Below are 17,604 nucleotides of genomic sequence, written 5' to 3'. Positions count from 1 at the left end.
GAGACAGAAGAGAGATAGTGCTTTCTTGGTCTCACTGAGAACCCAGATCCTGGCTAAGATGTTCTCGAGGAAGCAAAACCAGACAAGCCTTACTCATATTGAGTGGGGTGTGGAGCTCCCATCAAGGATGCGCTGAGCATCAGGCTTGCAGAGGTTTCGAATGAGGGTGGTAGAGACATGTGAAAAGAATGATTATGCTGGCTTCTCATGCCTAGGACATTTAAGAAAGACAACGTTGAAGGGGGAGAGCGACATTTCCCACCCTTACATTGAGTATTAATTAGGGGCTCAAAACCTCTGCTGCCAGCGACTGAATTCAGGATGTTGTAACTCTTCCTCATAACCACAATGAATGATCATGTACTCCATGGAAAGACTGTGGCATGGGGCTCCGGTGTAGGCTTTGTGTGAGAAGCCAAGATACAACCTCTGTTGCAATCTCTTTATCAGGAATGCACAGGCGAGGTGTCGAGTTCCCAAAAAGAGCCCAGTACCCAGATGTTTCCCACACTGATCCCTGCACTGGTCACTACTGCAGTCCTTAGTCTACTGACGTACCAGATCTGCTTGGCAAACATGCACATTACCCCAGGAAACAAGTGAAGACAACTGATGCCGATAAAAATTGAGGTTATTGCTCATATGTCATGCGTAACCACTGGATGCTGGAGACAAGTGACCTTAAAATCACTCACAATATGACCAGAGTGGAGATTGGTGAGGTGATGAGCACTGCGATGGACTGCATGCTGGGGCTAGGTGTGCAATGCCGATTGTGTGTTGGAGGGTAAATGTGTTTCAAGTGGCTGCCTGTTGTTTGGTGACAGTAGTTGCCTTTGGGCTGGAAAGGAGCTCTGTGCATGTTTGATGAAACGTTCTTGCCTGGGATGGAGGAAGAGTCTCTGTCTCCTCGATATGTGTTACCCGTGCATGGGAGAGGGCTTTTAATATTACTGTCATGTTTGGTACCCAGAACATCTGCACAAGGTGCTTTATGCCTGCTCCATTGTGCTCTGTAATGTAATGCATAATACTACTTATGTTCGTCCTAGAATTGTTATATAAAATGAAAAACGAAGGTTTTAAAAAATAAAAAATGAAAAACCTAAGTGCATTGGACTAATATTAATGAGTACATGTAAAATATCTTCTTAAAGGCACCGTCATAGGAAATTATTCTATAGTGTTGTCTGTAGCAAAGTGGGCTGTTCTATGGTGTGGTACACTGTATACTAACATCACACCGCCCTCTACAGGTTTAGTAAGGTTCATCTTTAACCTTGCTCAGTCCTGTATAGCTGTTACTGAAGCAGCCCGGTTTACTTAGAGGAACATTTACCAACAGTACAACAATAAAACGATGACACCAATTTATAAAAATAGATTATATTTTTATAAATTTTTGTACACCTTTAACTTTAAAAGAGACTGGGTGGTTCCAGAGATGCAGAATTTAGAACTTTAAAAAATACTCTTGGGTTACACAGAATCTCGCAGTCCGCGGAAAAAAGTGTTACCCTGCTCACTGCGGCCACCACTTGCACTTTTGGGCCACAACTAAGGATGACCCCAGTCATGAGGACCCGATTAAGTAGCCTCTATCAGTTATCTGGAGTGAAATGTTGATTTAGAAGCAAGGCCTGTATCCTTATTTATCCCGCAATACAAGAGTGGCCGTGATGCTGCGCTGGGAAGCAGGACCAGTGAGGCTTGTGACCATCATTGCTGAGGATGTCAAATGAGTCCTGTGGAGTCTACTTCTGGGGTTCTCAATATGCCGGAGGGTCCTGGGTGATGAGACTTGATGTCCCTGAGTCTCCTCAATGATGTCCAGCCGGTGACCAATCCCAAATGGTCCTTCAGTGGTGCAGATGCTTGGTTCATGTGCACAGAAGAAACACTCCTCTGAGGCTGTTCCTGGGGGTTGGTGCAAGAAGGGCAAAGTCTCTGAAGCTCTTCAGGTGTCAGGACTATGCCTCCCACCACCAACTTCGGTCATCAAATGATGATTTCTTTGGCGTGCTAGGTACATTTCAGTCCTTTGAACATGTTGTAGGACAGTAGTTCAGAAAGGGAGCTAGGACAACGAGTCCATGGGAGATTCACTGAGTCCTTTGGCATTTGGAGATGCTCCCGCTCTTTGGAAACCTCCCTATATTCGGTGCTGTTCACAGGCTCTCTTTGTGCCGAGGTGTGTGCAGCAGGTACAGTCCTATGTGCCACCTCTCTCTTGTGCAGTCCTGAGGTCACACAATAGATTGCTTGCAGTTGGTCCAGCAGATCTGAGTTCTTGGGGCCAGGGGTGCCTATTAAAAACACCAGTCCCACTCGGGGAGGATGGGGTGATTACTAGCCAATGGGCAAGTGCAACCTCAGACTCCTCTATACACCTGGTGACTGTTACCTGTGAAGTGTGTCATTCAGGTATCCCATAAGTCACTGTTTCTCACCAAAGGAAGATGACAGAACCCTTCTTGGAGGATGCAGACATTACGAGCTCACAGCCAAGGGTTGTGGCTAGCTATGGTCTCCTTGTCCTTTGCAAAACTGGTTCTCCAGGGGTTTCCTTGCTTCCTCAAAGATGCAAGGCTGTCTGGGGCAACAATAGCAAGGCTGTGAGAGACATTTGCTCACCAGAAGTGGAATCTTCTTTGAAGCTTGCACTCTGTTATCCCCCTCGCCACAGGGTATCCTGCCTGGAAGGAGTTGTGACCGCATCCCTGGGCAGTTCCTTGTCCTCCTGCCATCAGAGTCTATCACACCTTGGTAGGCAGGAAAATAGTGCAAAGACAAAACATGTGTACTGGCCATGCTACTGGCTGGCTGTGGCAACTAAATAGCCAGTTTATTAGAGTCATTGGTAATAATTGCACATTAAATCTGACTCCAGGATAAATTTGAGCTTATTGACTCAATTTCTCTGATATCAAAAAGTATTGGTCTGATTGCAAAGTTAGTCCAGTGGGGCAACTCCCATTTTAGTAAATGGGGCTACCAGCCTTACTATAGCAAAAACGGCTTCTGGGGAATTTTTCTGTTTGAATTCAAGAAATAATTATCCTACCCTACAATCACTTGCACCCTGCCTGCTGGCCACCACAGGCCTGCCTTAGGGATGACTTACAAATAATGCAAGAGAAGGTTAGGGCTTTGCTATTGGTTTAAATGGCAAAGTCGAGTTGGCAGTTTAAAACCACCCTTTCATGCTGCACTGGCAGTCTGGAATTTGTATTTGCCCTTTTCAGCATCGTAATGGCACAATCAGTGCTGCAGTCCACGCGAGAGACACTTAATATACAGAGTACCATATATGAGTGATTTATACGTAGGGTAAGTCATGCAAATTAGGTGTAACTAATTAATCATGTACAGTTTTAGGGGTCAAGACCACTGGCCTAGGGCTGGTTAGCAGAGTCCGGAGCACTTTCAGAATCGTAAGCCATCAGCTTCAGGCAAAAAATGGGGGCAATCATGCAAAAAGAAGGCATTTCCTCACATTTTCAAACTTGGAACCAGTAACTTCATAGCATAATTTTGAGGATCAGTCTCATTCCTTAATACTTGAGGTTTGAAAAACAGTAACTTGAGGGTTTAGCACATTTTCTTACACAGTTACATGTCCATAGTTTCTCTCATCAATATACTGTCCTAATGAACACGTTTAAAAAAAATCTACGGCATCCTCGTTCATCAATCTATTTGGAGACACAGTTCAATTCCGGAACAAAACACAAATCTTTAAATGTGCCCCTGTAGTACAAATATTTGTAACAGCAGCATTGATTTACATGTGCAAGCATATGTGAAGGAAACAGTATATAATAGGGTTTGGTAAATTTAAATTACACCAGTATAATTCACATAATTTTGGGCATTTTATTTATGCTTGTTACACAAAATTCACAAAATTACGCCACTTAGTGTAATCATGTGCCATTTGTGGTAGAAAATTCACCCCAAATACAAAAGGAGAACAGCGTGCTAGCAGCTGTTCTTTGCGGTGCTTTTGATTAAATTCATCCTCATGCTAGCAATTGACAAAAAGACTAATTTCACACTTAAATATGGCATAAAATGATAGATCTGCACTTGCATACTTATGTCTTATTTTTCTCATAATTTAGCCAAACTTTTCGTGTAATTACTCAAAAGCAAATTATGTGAATTTCGCAAGCCCCTAGTATTTAACTGTGTCGTATAGCCCATGGGCAAGAATTCTCTGCAGCAGTGGGAATTTTTGGGTGAAAGCTTAGAATATTTGCAACATTTCACAAATAGCATTTTCCGTCCCACAAAAAACAGTTTTCCATGTGAAGTCCTCCTTACCTCATACGCTTTTAAAAGTAAAAATGCTCTTTGCAGGAGAGTTGATGAAGTAAAGATGCTTTATGCAGGAGAGTTGATGAAGTAAAGATGCTCTGTGGAGGAGAGTTGATGAAGGAAAGATGCTTTGTGAAGGAGAGTTGATGAAGAAAAGATTCCCTATGCAGGAGAGTTGATGAAGGAAAGATGCTCCATGGAAGAGAGTTGATGAAGAAAAGATGCTTTGTGAAGGAGAGTTGATGAAGAAAAGATTCCCTATGCAGGAGAGTTGATGAAGGAAAGATGCTCCATGGAGGAGAGTTGATGAAGTAAAGATGCTTTGTGAAGGAGAGTTGATGAAGAAAAGATTCCCTATGCAGGAGAGTTGATGAAGGAAAGATTCTCCACGGAGGAGAGTTGATGAAGTAAAGATGCTTTGTGAAGAAGAGTTGATGAAGAAAAGATGCTGCATGCAGAAGAGTTGATGAAGTAAAGATGCCCTATGCAGTAGAGTTGATGAAGTAAAGATGCTCTATGGAGGAGAGTTGATGAAGTGAAGATGCTTTGTGAAGGAGAGTTGATGAAGAAAAGATAACCTATGCTGGAGAGTTGATGAAGTAAAGATGCTCTGTGGAGGAGAGTTGATGAAGGAAAGATGTTTTGTGAAGGAGAGTTGATGAAGAAAAGATTCCCTATGCAGGAGAGTTGACGAAGGAAAGATGCTCCATGGAGGAGAGTTGATGAAGCAAAGATGCTTTGTGAAGGAGAGTTGATGAAGAAAAGATTCCTTATGCAGGAGAGTTGATGAAGGAAAGATGCTCCATGGAGGAGAGTTGATGAAGTAAAGATGCTTTGTGAAGACGAGTTGATGAAGAAAAGATGCCGCATGCAGAAGAGTTGATGAAGTAAAGATGCTCTGTGCAGGAGAGCTGATGAAAGCCCACAAAACTGAGAAACTCTTTTTACCCGTTTATTTTGCATAGAACCCCCACCCATGACCCTTCAGTGCAGCCTTTGCTCAGTGTCACAAATGTGGACATATTTCCGTTACTCATGGACTATCCTCAATCATAGGTGATATTTCAAAAAGACAAATGCACTGACTCTTCCTTTGTGAAGCCAGATTGAATTCTGCCTGCAAACGTTCACAGTTTTACATGTGAAAATGTAGACTGGTGCATAGGAACATTTTGTGACAGGTCTACGAGCTTCCGATTCAGCTGATTTCATTGAACTATTTGATTCCTTTTTATGCTACGATATTAAAGAGAGGTGAGGCTTTTGATACTTTCAAGAGTGGAGACTACCGCATTATTTTTTCCTTCCTTACCTCTCTGTTCTGACTGAGCAGCAGCATGGGGAATTATTAAGCAGAGCGCGTTTTTTACATTTCTATAAAGATGAGAGCCAGACACCTAAAAAGAGGGCATCTGGGGATCGGAAGCTGCTTCATTGCAATATTATCACATTTCCCCATGCCATGTAATGAAATGAGTCCACTACAATGTTTACGCACGTACATTTCTATTTTTTATTAAAGTACATAATTTGCACTCTTTACTATTTATCACTCATATCTTCTTCTCTCCCACATATAGGCTAAGGTGGGATGTGATATCATAAATAGCTGAACGTTTTCGGAAGTGTGAAGTGTTCCTGTCAAACTCTAGCACAGGTTGTGTAACTTCTTGGTACCAAAAGTGCAACATTGATATTCTGTCCACACATATGCATGACCTTCACCATTCATCTAAAAGAATAATAATAATAGCAATAACAATAGCTATGACAATAGCAACGACAATATTGATACATGTTATTATTATTATTAACAATATAATATGTATTGCTATTATTATTGTTATTAATATTATACGCAAATTTGATAACTGCACAGATAAAAATATTAAAATAGTAACAAGGATAATAACATTGTTTTTATTACTACTACTAATATTATTTTTAATTAATAAAATAATTATAATATTAATAAAATTAATAATACCAATAACAAACGTGCTAATAATAGTCGTATTAATACAACTACTGCTAATAATAAGAGTAAAAATAATAGAAAGAAGAAAAACAAGAAAGGAAGAAATAGGGAGAAGGAAAAAAATAAAAAGAAGGTGTCAAAAACACAGGGTTTCCTATATCAGGCACTGTGCGAATCACTGCAGAGCCGTGCTAGGGTGGCAGGTCCTGGCACTGCATGAGCCCCCAGGGAAGGTAGGAAACCACTTTACTCATAAACTGTCTTCTTACCTACTGCTGGTCCCGTGTCTGGTCGGTTCAAAGAGCTGATGATAACAAACCCGAAGCCCTCATTCTCCTTGCGATGGATGACTACGTCGCTGGTTTGAACGCTATGAGGTGCAAAGCCGTCTGGGGGCAAACTATTGCTGGGGGCAGCGTGGTTACTGTTGCTATTAGGGTAGGAGGCGTAGTCACTTCGCGGCGAGCTGTGATGAGTGGACACGGAGCCCGGGCTTCGACCATTCTCTGGGCATGGTTCTCCTGAAAAAAAAAAAAAATGATTTTATTGTTAGAGGCACCTGTGCCTTTCATCAGTCTATCTCATTGCAGACTGAATGCTGAAAAGTACCATAATGCAGTCCATTACTCTAAGTGCTCAGAACAGTTGTGTAAAGCCAGCACTCATACTCATTCATTTTCCACTAAGAAGTAGCGCCCAGACAAAGGAGGATGGAAATATTGTGACAATACATACAAGAATCAATAGCACAAGGTGGTAACCTATCCATTAGCTAATATGGCTTCTTGCAGGACACGCCTCGGCCTGTCCTTAGATGTGTGGGCTCCAATGAAAGGAAACCATGGACAAAGGCGGTACTAGAATGAGAACTGAGGGATCTATTCTTAAGAGGAGCTCCAACGGTGCCCTCCTCACCCGAAGCACCAATAATGTAGAAATAATAATGCACAAATATTTATCGCACAACTCTGCAGGCGAGACCTCTTCACTACTCAGTAAATCACTCAAACATTTGTAAAGCAAGTCTTTCATGTCAAATCTGCTTTGTAGGAGTCCTGGAAACTGCATTTTGCTCATAGCAACTTGATTGTATGCTTGGATCCTGTAACTGCCTCTGCCCAAGCAATGTCTCTGCCACAATATTCTTATGGAACCTTATTTGACCTGGAAAGGAGTCCTACAATAATGCAAAGTAGATCTAGCACTCATTTGTGTCAAGGAAGAGTACCATGGGTGGTGCATGGGTGTACCATGATTTTTGATGCAAAGCTTTATTTACTAACATTTGAAGACAGGGGTTTGCGACAAAAATAGTTCCTCTTTGAGGCTGGCATCTTTGAGAAATGTTTTTAATTCTCCGAACGTTTCCAACTTTACATGTCAGCTGCATTGTACAGCACACACACAAAGAGAGCAAAGCGTTAAACGTTGTGTATTGTACTGGCAGGGTCCCTCCACTACAGAACCTATGCATTAAATCTCCTTTTGACTTCTTAGTGCAATGCTCCAACTGGGAAATTATAAAGTCTGGCCTTTGTATGTAATAGAAAGGGGCTGTCAGTCTGTTTTCTTGAAGTTATTTCATCAACTTGTTGTGTACTGTGCTTTGCCCTTGATGCAGCAAAGGTTCTCAACCCAAAGTGCAATCTCAAGTGTTGTTTCTCCGTTCAACAGGTGCATTTGTGCATTGCCCCTTTCTATTGATTTACTCCATACTTTACGCATACCCTAAAAGATATCAGGGAGTCCCTGATGTGCGACACTCAACACAAGCATCTAGGTTTTAATTGTCGCTGCCTGGCTTTTGACCAGGACCTGCTCATAAAAACCACAGACTCAATTAGACATATTTCTGACCTTTCCTATGGGATAAATTATTTTACACAGACCGTCGGAAAATGGAAATCTGGGATGCATTCCTATTGAAAACATCCAATGTCGATCCACGAAGACTGGATCCATGCCACATTTTCAGGCTAAGTATACCGTAGATGATAATTCCTTTTATGATTCGACGTCTTACATTTATCCATATGGATATCCTAGAAATCTGGCGCCTGCTTCAGAAACGTGAACTTATTGAATGAATTTCCATTGCTCTTTAGACCTTCTTCATTTAAATACATTTGTTTCATTATGATGAAGTTCATGTCTTCATCCAAACATCAGGATTTGAACAGTAGTTAGATCTTTTTTGATCATAGCTTATTGGGCATCCGCCAAGAACAAGCTGGTTGACAGGCAACGTGCGCCCTTCATTAGCCCTTCACAACCCTGAATTAAAATGATTACAGATGGCCAGGAGGAAGGAACTGCAAACAATTACAGGCTGCCACGTTTGACTGACACTCTCCAGGAGCCACTGGAGCAAACCCGCAGCCCAGTGACACCGCCGGTGACAGAAGAGATCTCATTCTCTGGCTGTCATGTTTGGAAGCCTGGGACTGAGTACGTCAGCACGCCTGGAGCCCGCGGAGAATGAGCCTGCCCCTGGGAGGTCGCTGGAGATGGCTGGCACCTTACCACAAAATGGATGCAACGCTCTCCGGCATTGCTGTGCGCGGGAAGGTCATTCGTGAGGGAACTTTTGTCAATTCTTAAGGGCTTTGCTTCAATAACTTGTGGAAAGTTATGCTTAAGCGAACGCAAGGCTTAGGTTTACAATTTCAGGCAAGAAAGTACATGTCAGCAATGCAATGTATGGAATGTTCGGTAGCCCTATTGGGAAAATGTTATAATATTCTTGCAAATCCTTGACTAAAACCACAACAGGTCTTTTGAGTGACATTTCTGCACATGGTGCTTTACTTTGTACCAAGAGTCATAAGCATCGATCTTTGCCTCTGACAATGCTTTGTTGTGGTTAGTATAAACGTGGGCATTGGAGGAACAGTATCACTGTACTGTAAGACAACTTGCACAGATTTCTCCAGTACTGGAGTATTGCAAAACCCTTAGGACACCCATTAGATTATCCACGCAAATCAGAGATTTCCCTTGCATACTCCCTTAACACTTACTCATGCACGGTTCCCATGCGGCGTAAGTATACGGTAAATATAGGGTGCATGGCATTTGCCAAGCCGACTTTTTTTTTCTGTCATGAGTCAATGGAAAAATATTTATTTCATGGAAGGAATAACTTCCCCTGGATGACTCAAAAGCCTTTGCGTATCTGGGGCTTTATACATGCCCAATTAGCTGACTGGCCGCAGCTTTTGAATACCAGAGAAGATATGTGCTCACATTGGGTGGTAAAAGCCAATGCGACTGCTTGAAAATACTGAAAAGTTCTGCCTTTCTGGGAGGTCATCAAATTCCCGATGGCTACCCCTTTCCCATGTCCCCAGGTACACTAGAGTTCCCACTCCCACCCTATACTTATAATAACAACAGAACCATCTTATCATAGTTTTAAAGCTGGCTTGGGAGTACAGCTGACCGCAAGACCTGCTGTCACACAATCTTAAATTATACGTAGGGTATTTTTTATCTCTCACCTCATGCTACTGGCTGTTTTGGTGTATTGCTCATTTAGTGCTATAGAGGACTCGGATTGTAATGCATTAGCACAAGTACTCAGAAGCATCTCACATTAATTGTGTTTACCTCCTAAAAGCTTGTATACAGATTGTATTTTTGCAATGCAAGAGGCAACAATGCAACAGGCATTTATTAAATGATTTACTCAGGGCTCAAAAGACAAACCAGACCTTTTGACTTTGCCAGTTATTATTACTGGAAGTGGTACAAGTGAAGCAAGCAAGTCCAGTCCTCTCCAAGAAGGCGTGTGTGTGGTGGGGCATGAGCAGGTTCTCTGACTAATAAAACATACTTTCCAAATAAGGTGGCTGGAAAGCTATATTGACGTAGTACCAAGAAGCATGATTCTACCGAGCAGCAAATCATGTAAACTATACACGCCTCAGAGGTGTGTACTTTCTGGCGTGGCCTGAGGATTAACCACCCCTATCCTGCCCTCATTGGATCACTCTGCCTCCCAACTTGCATAGGGTTTCCTGATACAACAGGTGGAAAGTGAAGTGATAAATTCACAGTTTAAAATTGTGCAAGTTCTTTTCCTGTGAAGAGTTAAGGACTGTGACCTTAGATCCATTTTTGTGATTTTAAGTATGACTGCCAAAGGTCAGTGAGCGTTGTTGCAGTGTCTGCACAATATTTTTCTCTAAACGCTTTGGCTCTATAACGACCAACACACTACAGAATGAAACTGAACTGCAATAATGTGAACATTTTTAAAAAGCAGGTCCTGGTCAATTTCCACGATTCTAATTATTATTAAATATAGGATGCGCACGGCTGAAAAGCATTATATATCTTAAGTTGATATTTTAGTAAGAAGCTTGCTCTCTGTCCTACAGAGGCTTTCTCCTGCCCATAACAAAACAAGACCTAGACCTGAGACCGAGGGAGCATGAAACCATAAACTAACCTGGCAAACGGACTTTCACAAAGAGAAATGATTATGCAGCACAAAAATAGCAAACATGAATGGATTATTTTCATAACTATTAGCAGTGAATATCCCAATCACGCATTAAGCCAGCCTATTGGTAAATTGTAGCCTGAGCGAAACGTGTTGACTGTCCAACTATCATACAAATAATAAAAGAATTGCTGAAATCTCTGCAGCTTTAAAGATTGAATCTTTAAGAATACTTATCCTACCTTGCCAATAAAATAGTTTTGAGCCTCTTCAACTCCTGTCGAGGTCTGTATGAGAACAGGAGGTCACAGATTTGGAAGGATCTCCTCAACCTCTCAACTTCTGAGCTCAATCGAATCAGCACCATTGAGATATGGAAAACGAGCATAGTATATGTAAACAGCATGCCAGTGTCAGCAGGTCTTAAATGAAAACAACAGGTGTTTCCCAATTCTTCTAGTGAGTGTCTCACCCAGTTTTTTCCTTGCAATTTGGCACAGGTAAAAGTAAATTTAGGCCTACTAGTATTAGAAGAGAGTGAAAAAAGTGGACTCCCAAGTAGAATCTGTAAATTACATCTAAGCCGGTTTTTGGGCCGGTACCGCTCTGCTTTCATTTATTTCTGCATGCAGCTCTGAGATGGTTCAAGCGTGGGGCATGGAGGCAACAGGGGAAGGTGTGTGCAGAGCTGTGAGCAGGGAACTGCTGAAAAGAGATTTTAGAATTAAGTGGGCTGGACATTGACTGAGTTGGAAGAAACAAAGCATGATGGGGTCAGGGTGCTGGTCGTCTCAAAGTTTGGAGGTCCTCACCATGAAAGGACAGCAAATGAACAGTATCTGCCTGTCTGTAACACAACCATGACATTTAAATAGAAGACACCAGTCCCAACATTAGATATCCATCCAGGGCCAAATTGCATCAGTGTTCGGCAATATAGACCTAGATGCAGACAATTCATTTTCTTGTGACATTCACACTAATGGCTAGTGTCTAAATTACACAGGCTCGATCGAGAGGCGCACCAAATATATGTTGTACCAACTGGACAGTGCGATTGTAGACTCAAGAATGTTGAAAACATTGCCTGGTCTCAGTTGGCTGGCACCAGTTCGAAAAAGCTCGGCAGCAGCCAAAATGATGTGGAGTTGTCCTTGGAATTTTGCATTTAGGCTTGCTTTTGTTGACAGTCGCAAACATATTTATTGGTCCTCAGACCTTGTTTGGAATGCACTCAGCATCAATCACTTCAATTTTGAAATGAGTACTATTCATGATAATCTATATGTGTGATTTTGCCTTCTTTTCACACTAATGGATGCACAAGAAGCTACAGGCAATGCCCATGCAACCGACAGACAGACAGACAGACAGACAGACAGACAGACAGACAGAGAGATAGACAGACAGACAGACAGACAGACAGACAGACAGACAGACAGATAGATAGATAGATAGATAGATAGATAGATAGATAGATAGATAGATAGATAGATAGATAGATAGATAGATAGATAGATAGATAGATAGATAGATAGATAGATAGATAGATAGATAGATAGATAGATAGATAGATAGATAGATAGATAGATAGATGTTTTTCATTGTGCTAGTACTTGATCAACCATACATAATGAAGATACAAAGTAACTCAGGAAAACCAAGATGGGTCAATCTGCAGCTCTTGAACAGACGTAAAATAGGAGTACCTGTAGAATGTGTGCGCGAGAGGTGTTATAGACATGGGCAAAGCTAAACCTCCTTCTCCTTCCATGTTATCCAATGATCCTTCAAAAGACTAAAGCATGGAGGCAAGTCTTTGAGGATAAAAATGCTTCAACACTGTAAACACACAATTCTGTTCAGATCCTAACTATCTGTACTCCAGAAAATTGAGATGTTTGCCATAATCTTCAACTACATTTGGATTATTAGAAAATGATTAAGGGTAGAATGCTAGGTTCAGGAACGCTTCCTTTTTCAGATGGACTCTCCTTCACTTGTTGAGCTTCTGTTGCGAATTATTTTTCCATACTTCTCTGGGTTGGCAAGCTGATGAGTGATGCTATATTCAGCTCACAAGTATATAAATAAATAAGCAGGCATGGCCCGAGAAAAGATGCTAAAAGCTGGTGCCCTGGGGAAACTGTGCAACTGGTGCCCTCCATCTTTTTAATTTAAAATGTTTCACATTTTTTCTTCAATTTTTATTCCCCTCATAACTTGACACTCTAGGTGACTGCCTTCTTCACCTATATGGATGCCAATTAAATGAAGCAATGTTGAGATATTTCAACAGAAAATCCATGTTTATCATTTGTGCAGAAGAATATTCTTGCTAAATAGGCATACCTATAGATAGCACCTTTCTTCTCACAGTGAGGTTGACTTGGCCATTCCTAGCTGCTGTATGCATGAGATCGATCACATATCGATGGGTCTTGCCAGCCACTGGGATCCCATCCACAAACAGCAGCTCATCTCCTGGCCGCAGGCGTCCATCCCGGTCCGCAGAGCCCATGGCTATCACGGCACCAATTAAAATCTGGGAGAAAACAAAATCAAACAAATAGGTTGGCATTGCTAGGTGCATTTTTAGAAAAGAGACAGACGTTTGTACTAAGAGGATATTGCAAATGCTTTGAAATTCATGCAGCACTTTCTGATGGAAGGGGACGAAAAGAAAACATAGTTGACATTTATTTTAAAACTCTGAAACCTTTACATTCTTTTGACAATGCTGGGCCCTGAATTTGGTAACAACAATAATAATAAGTACAGCAAAGTTGGAATTCTGACTCATTAGCAGTAATTATCCTGGATATTTCGGCCATTCACACTGTATAGTGGACAGTGGCCTCTTTATTCTGGTAATCAGTCAGACGACTATTGTCCTGAGGAGACCCCGTAACTCAACAGGGGTCGAAACGTCGACATGTGTTTCACTTTGTTGTTCTAATTGTTAAATGCTTCACATGTTTTGATGTGATATACACATGTGATCTAGGTGTAGCTTATATTACCAATGAACTTTTCTGTTTTTCCTTTGTGTCTCATGTATATAAATTATTATTTTTGTTCTTTACATTGGAGCACTGCGTAGCCTGCACTTATGGTATTAACTAGACTATTATCTCCATAAGAAATTGCTTTGAAGAAATAATAACCCGAAAAAACTACAGAAACTGTTGTCAGCAATTATTGGATAGAGCTTTACACTCGTACGGAAGACGATCAAAGTGTGTAGATACCACTTAACTGTTCGAATGAATAGATTCATTTGTAGCTTCTCCAAACGTATGGTAGAGGGTAGCCCATTATTTTCAAAAAAGTCCCACGAGGTGTTGTTTTTCATATAAATATTATTGACCCTATTGACCCGGTTCCACATGGGCAGATAAAGTGTTGTCCTTGTGATAGAATACACAATTAGGAATATTCCATCACCATCTCCAGGTCCCCCTTCTGTACAATAACCCTTTTTCACAGGGCAGCTCTTGCGGCCCTCAAATACATCCCCCACTCAGCTAGGAGTCCTTGAGACATTTCACCCTGCTGTGGGATGGCCCTGCCTGACCACCACATCTGAGTGATTGTTTACTACCTGCAGCCATTTGTCCCTACTACAACCCTCCCTTTCCTTGAGAAGGCACCACATGCAGGTACCACAGCAGGCAACCCAACTCACCACAGGCAGGGAGGGTGTTCGCCCTACCACGCGGGGACTGCTAGGGCACTTTAATATTCGGTGACATCATTGCTATAAATGTAGTGGGACGTATACAATAGTGGTGTTAAAAACAACATTGGAACAAGTCAGTTTCATGAGAAACATGTATTGTATCATTATTTCGAATACATTAGCAATGTTTAAGTACTAGTGCAAGGGTTGGGAGTAGAGAGAGGAATGGGGTGAAACAATTATAGGGCAAGATCAATGGTTCTAGTTAAGAGTAGCACTATTGTATGGACTGGGGTTTGGTTTAAGGGGGAGGATAATAGATATGGTTAAAGGGTAGTGAGTTAGGATATGAATTGTGGTTTGGGCGCAGTTTAGAATTAGGGTGCGAGTTTAGGGTTAGGTTTAAAGTTAAAGATTTATTCACAAATATTATATGTTGCAAACCTTAACCAGTAGAAGTAATTTGTAAGAAATGACAAAGATCCAAGATGTAAGTAACAGTTATGAGTGAATATATACTGTAATGTATGCTTGGATGATTAAGCTATTTACCTCCTGAGCAAAGAGTGACTAATGCAGGAAGGATTTTTGTGGACATTGAAATTACTAGAGTGCGTTTTTTATAATTTATTTTCCTTTAATGAAGGTCAGTTGACAACTGCTTTGGGGGAGCCAGATATGAAGAGTATTGCAGAAATGTGTCCATTTGGTTTAGGATAAGAATTGGACCCATGATCAATACACTGCTGTCACTGACTATAATTAAATGTTGTCAAATGTCGAGCAGAGTAAGTTTTTAAATTAGACCGAATTATTTCATATGATGCAGAGATTCTTGTGCTAGGTGTGGTGCCAATTACATCATCTTGTGGGCCAGCCAGATCCAGGTCACATATTCTGTGTACTGTGCATAGGGGTTGCAGTCATGGCACTTTGGGTCATTCCTATATTGTTCATGCTTGGTGGGTATTTTGGTGTCATGAACTAGATACTGCATACCCCTGCAATCTTTAGGGAGAAACCACAAATTTAATTGCAAATGTTTTCAAGCTCTGCATATACAATGCATGAACCCTTATGTTCATGATGCAGTGCTTTGGCTAATAGGACAATACAGTTTGGTTTAATATTAATTCTGTATTAGATTATTCACTGAACAAAATGAACACTGCTCTACATTTAACTAGCCATATATTGGTTTATGACACAATGGAGACATAGTGGCAAGCATATAGTTAGATGAATCATTCAGTAAAATGTCTGTAAATACTGGTCCAGTAACAGTGAATTTCTTTCCTGAGTCCTGTTACTTCAGTGAGAATATTTCTTCGTTGACGTTTTGTTAGGTGGTGTGGTCGGACTTTTGATTGTGATTTCTATATATGTGAGAAACTTAGAAATGCAAGTATTTCGTTTGTGAGGATGCTTGGTTCCAATAAAGTTCTAATTGGTATTGTGTTTTTAGGTCGAGCCTAGAGTCAGGCGCATGCACTGCTCTGCGAGACTTGTTGTAGTGGAGAAGGGAATAGAAGCCCCGCCCACTCTCCCCCCATTGATGCCATTAGCTTGTGTCATTGTCCTTCCTAAATGATGGCTTTTCATTCGTAAATAGGCTTGTTAGTCCCTCCTTAGTACCGCCTCGTCTTCATTTGTCACCTACCATGGCGACTGGCCCTTTTACTTCAGTTGCTACACAGGGTGCTTTTTTTAGTCTGTAAGCACTATTTTCTTTACTCCAGGCACGACGTGCTTGAATATAAGCAAAGTACATTGTGCCTGCAGTAAGCAGCCGGGACAATGGCGGCCGCTTCTGTCCAATGCCATAGGTCTCGCATTTGAATGGGAGACCTATTGAATTGCAAATATTTTTCATCTGCACTCATCCTGATGAATACATACAACTTCGGCGGCCACTAGCCATCGCTCTTTCCCTCTGACCCTCATCCGCCACCGAACCCCCTGAACAACGAAGAGTGCAGCACCGGTGTACAGCACCCTTGTGCCTGGAACTCGCAGGACTAATTGCTAATACACCAGCTCACTCAGGCCTGGGAGACCTACCACAACTTAAATAAGGGTGCAGCTCTGCGTACCGGAGGCTACTGCCCCCACAGCGCCATTTACGTTGTGACATTTTTAAAAGAGCTAACTCCTGGATGGACAGGGCCCCAGAGGATTCCATTAACTATAGCCTAATGACACTCTTGCTCCCTTGAGGGAAATACCTGTTCTCAGCTAATAGGGGTGCCCTGTCTTACATTTATGGACTGACAGAGACGTTTGTTGGCTGGTCCTGCTAGGTGACTGTTGTTTATCTTCTTCAGTGCCCATGACGAGATAGTTCGTCATGGAGCACGGTTGCGCTGTGCCCATAACGAGACTATCTCGTCATGAACCCCACCCACTAGTGCAATGCCCGGCACAGGAGGGGGAAAGGGCGTGGCACTGAAGGGGTTAAGGATCATAACTAGCGCAAACAACAAGAGACTTGCCCAGGTGATTTCTCCTATTTGTGGCTGTGACACATGGAGAGAGTGGCAAAAATTTAACAGCCACCTCTAAAGAACTGATAGGTGTCCCCTCGAGGGAGCATTGATGAGAGGCGACACACTGCCTTTTGCACCCCGGTTGCTGCTTTGAATATATCGCAGTGGGCAAAGTCACTAGGAAATGGGACACAAAGACTGCAGAACTCCCCTTGCGCTGCCCTCGCAACAGAGGGTGATGGACTGCCTATGCAACCACAAAAACCTATGGAAGGTCCCACTCTACAAGAAATTCCCCAGGACAATACAGCCTCCAGAAAAGCTCTTGAGACTAAAATTGATAAGCTAGTTGCAGACCTGAATATCCTTGACCCTCTCAGTGCTTATGACAGAATGGCTCCGTTGTGAGCACTAGTGCTTGTATGCCCACTCCATCATGTGAAAAAGCACACTAAATTCCAGTGGGATTTCCTTTTTAGGTCAAAGCTGGGCAGCGCATGTGCTGCTCTGTGAGGCATGCTGTATTCAGGTATGGACCTGAAGCTCTGCCCACTCTATACCCATATATTTAATTTGCTTGAATCATTGTTCTTTGAACACTGTGGCTTTTCATTAGTCAATAGGCTTAGTAGTCCCTCCTTAGTACCTCCTTGTCTCATTTTGTAACCTCCCATGACAGCTCCTATTACGT

General features: G+C 41.9%; 1 protein-coding gene across 11 annotated transcripts in view; it reads right to left on the bottom strand.

The window, feature by feature from the left end:
• MAGI2 (membrane associated guanylate kinase, WW and PDZ domain containing 2) overlaps positions 1–17,604 on the bottom strand; it is a 2,464,469-nt gene that overhangs the window by 218,705 nt on the left and 2,228,160 nt on the right. For all 11 annotated transcript variants that reach the window (XM_085654042.1, XM_085654039.1, XM_085654033.1 and 8 more), the window contains 2 exons: positions 13,098–13,290; positions 6,568–6,819 (listed from right to left, as the gene is read on the bottom strand). In XM_085654042.1, coding sequence (XP_085510168.1) covers positions 6,568–6,819; positions 13,098–13,290 — 445 coding nt within the window. The remainder of the gene's footprint in view (positions 1–6,567; positions 6,820–13,097; positions 13,291–17,604) is intronic.

Source organism: Triturus cristatus, chromosome 4_1, assembly GCF_964204655.1.
Source record: "Triturus cristatus chromosome 4_1, aTriCri1.1, whole genome shotgun sequence".
Taxonomy (NCBI): domain Eukaryota; kingdom Metazoa; phylum Chordata; class Amphibia; order Caudata; family Salamandridae; genus Triturus; species Triturus cristatus.
The sequence above is the reverse complement of the archived record's forward strand: the minus strand, read 5'-3'. Positions and strand labels throughout refer to the sequence as shown.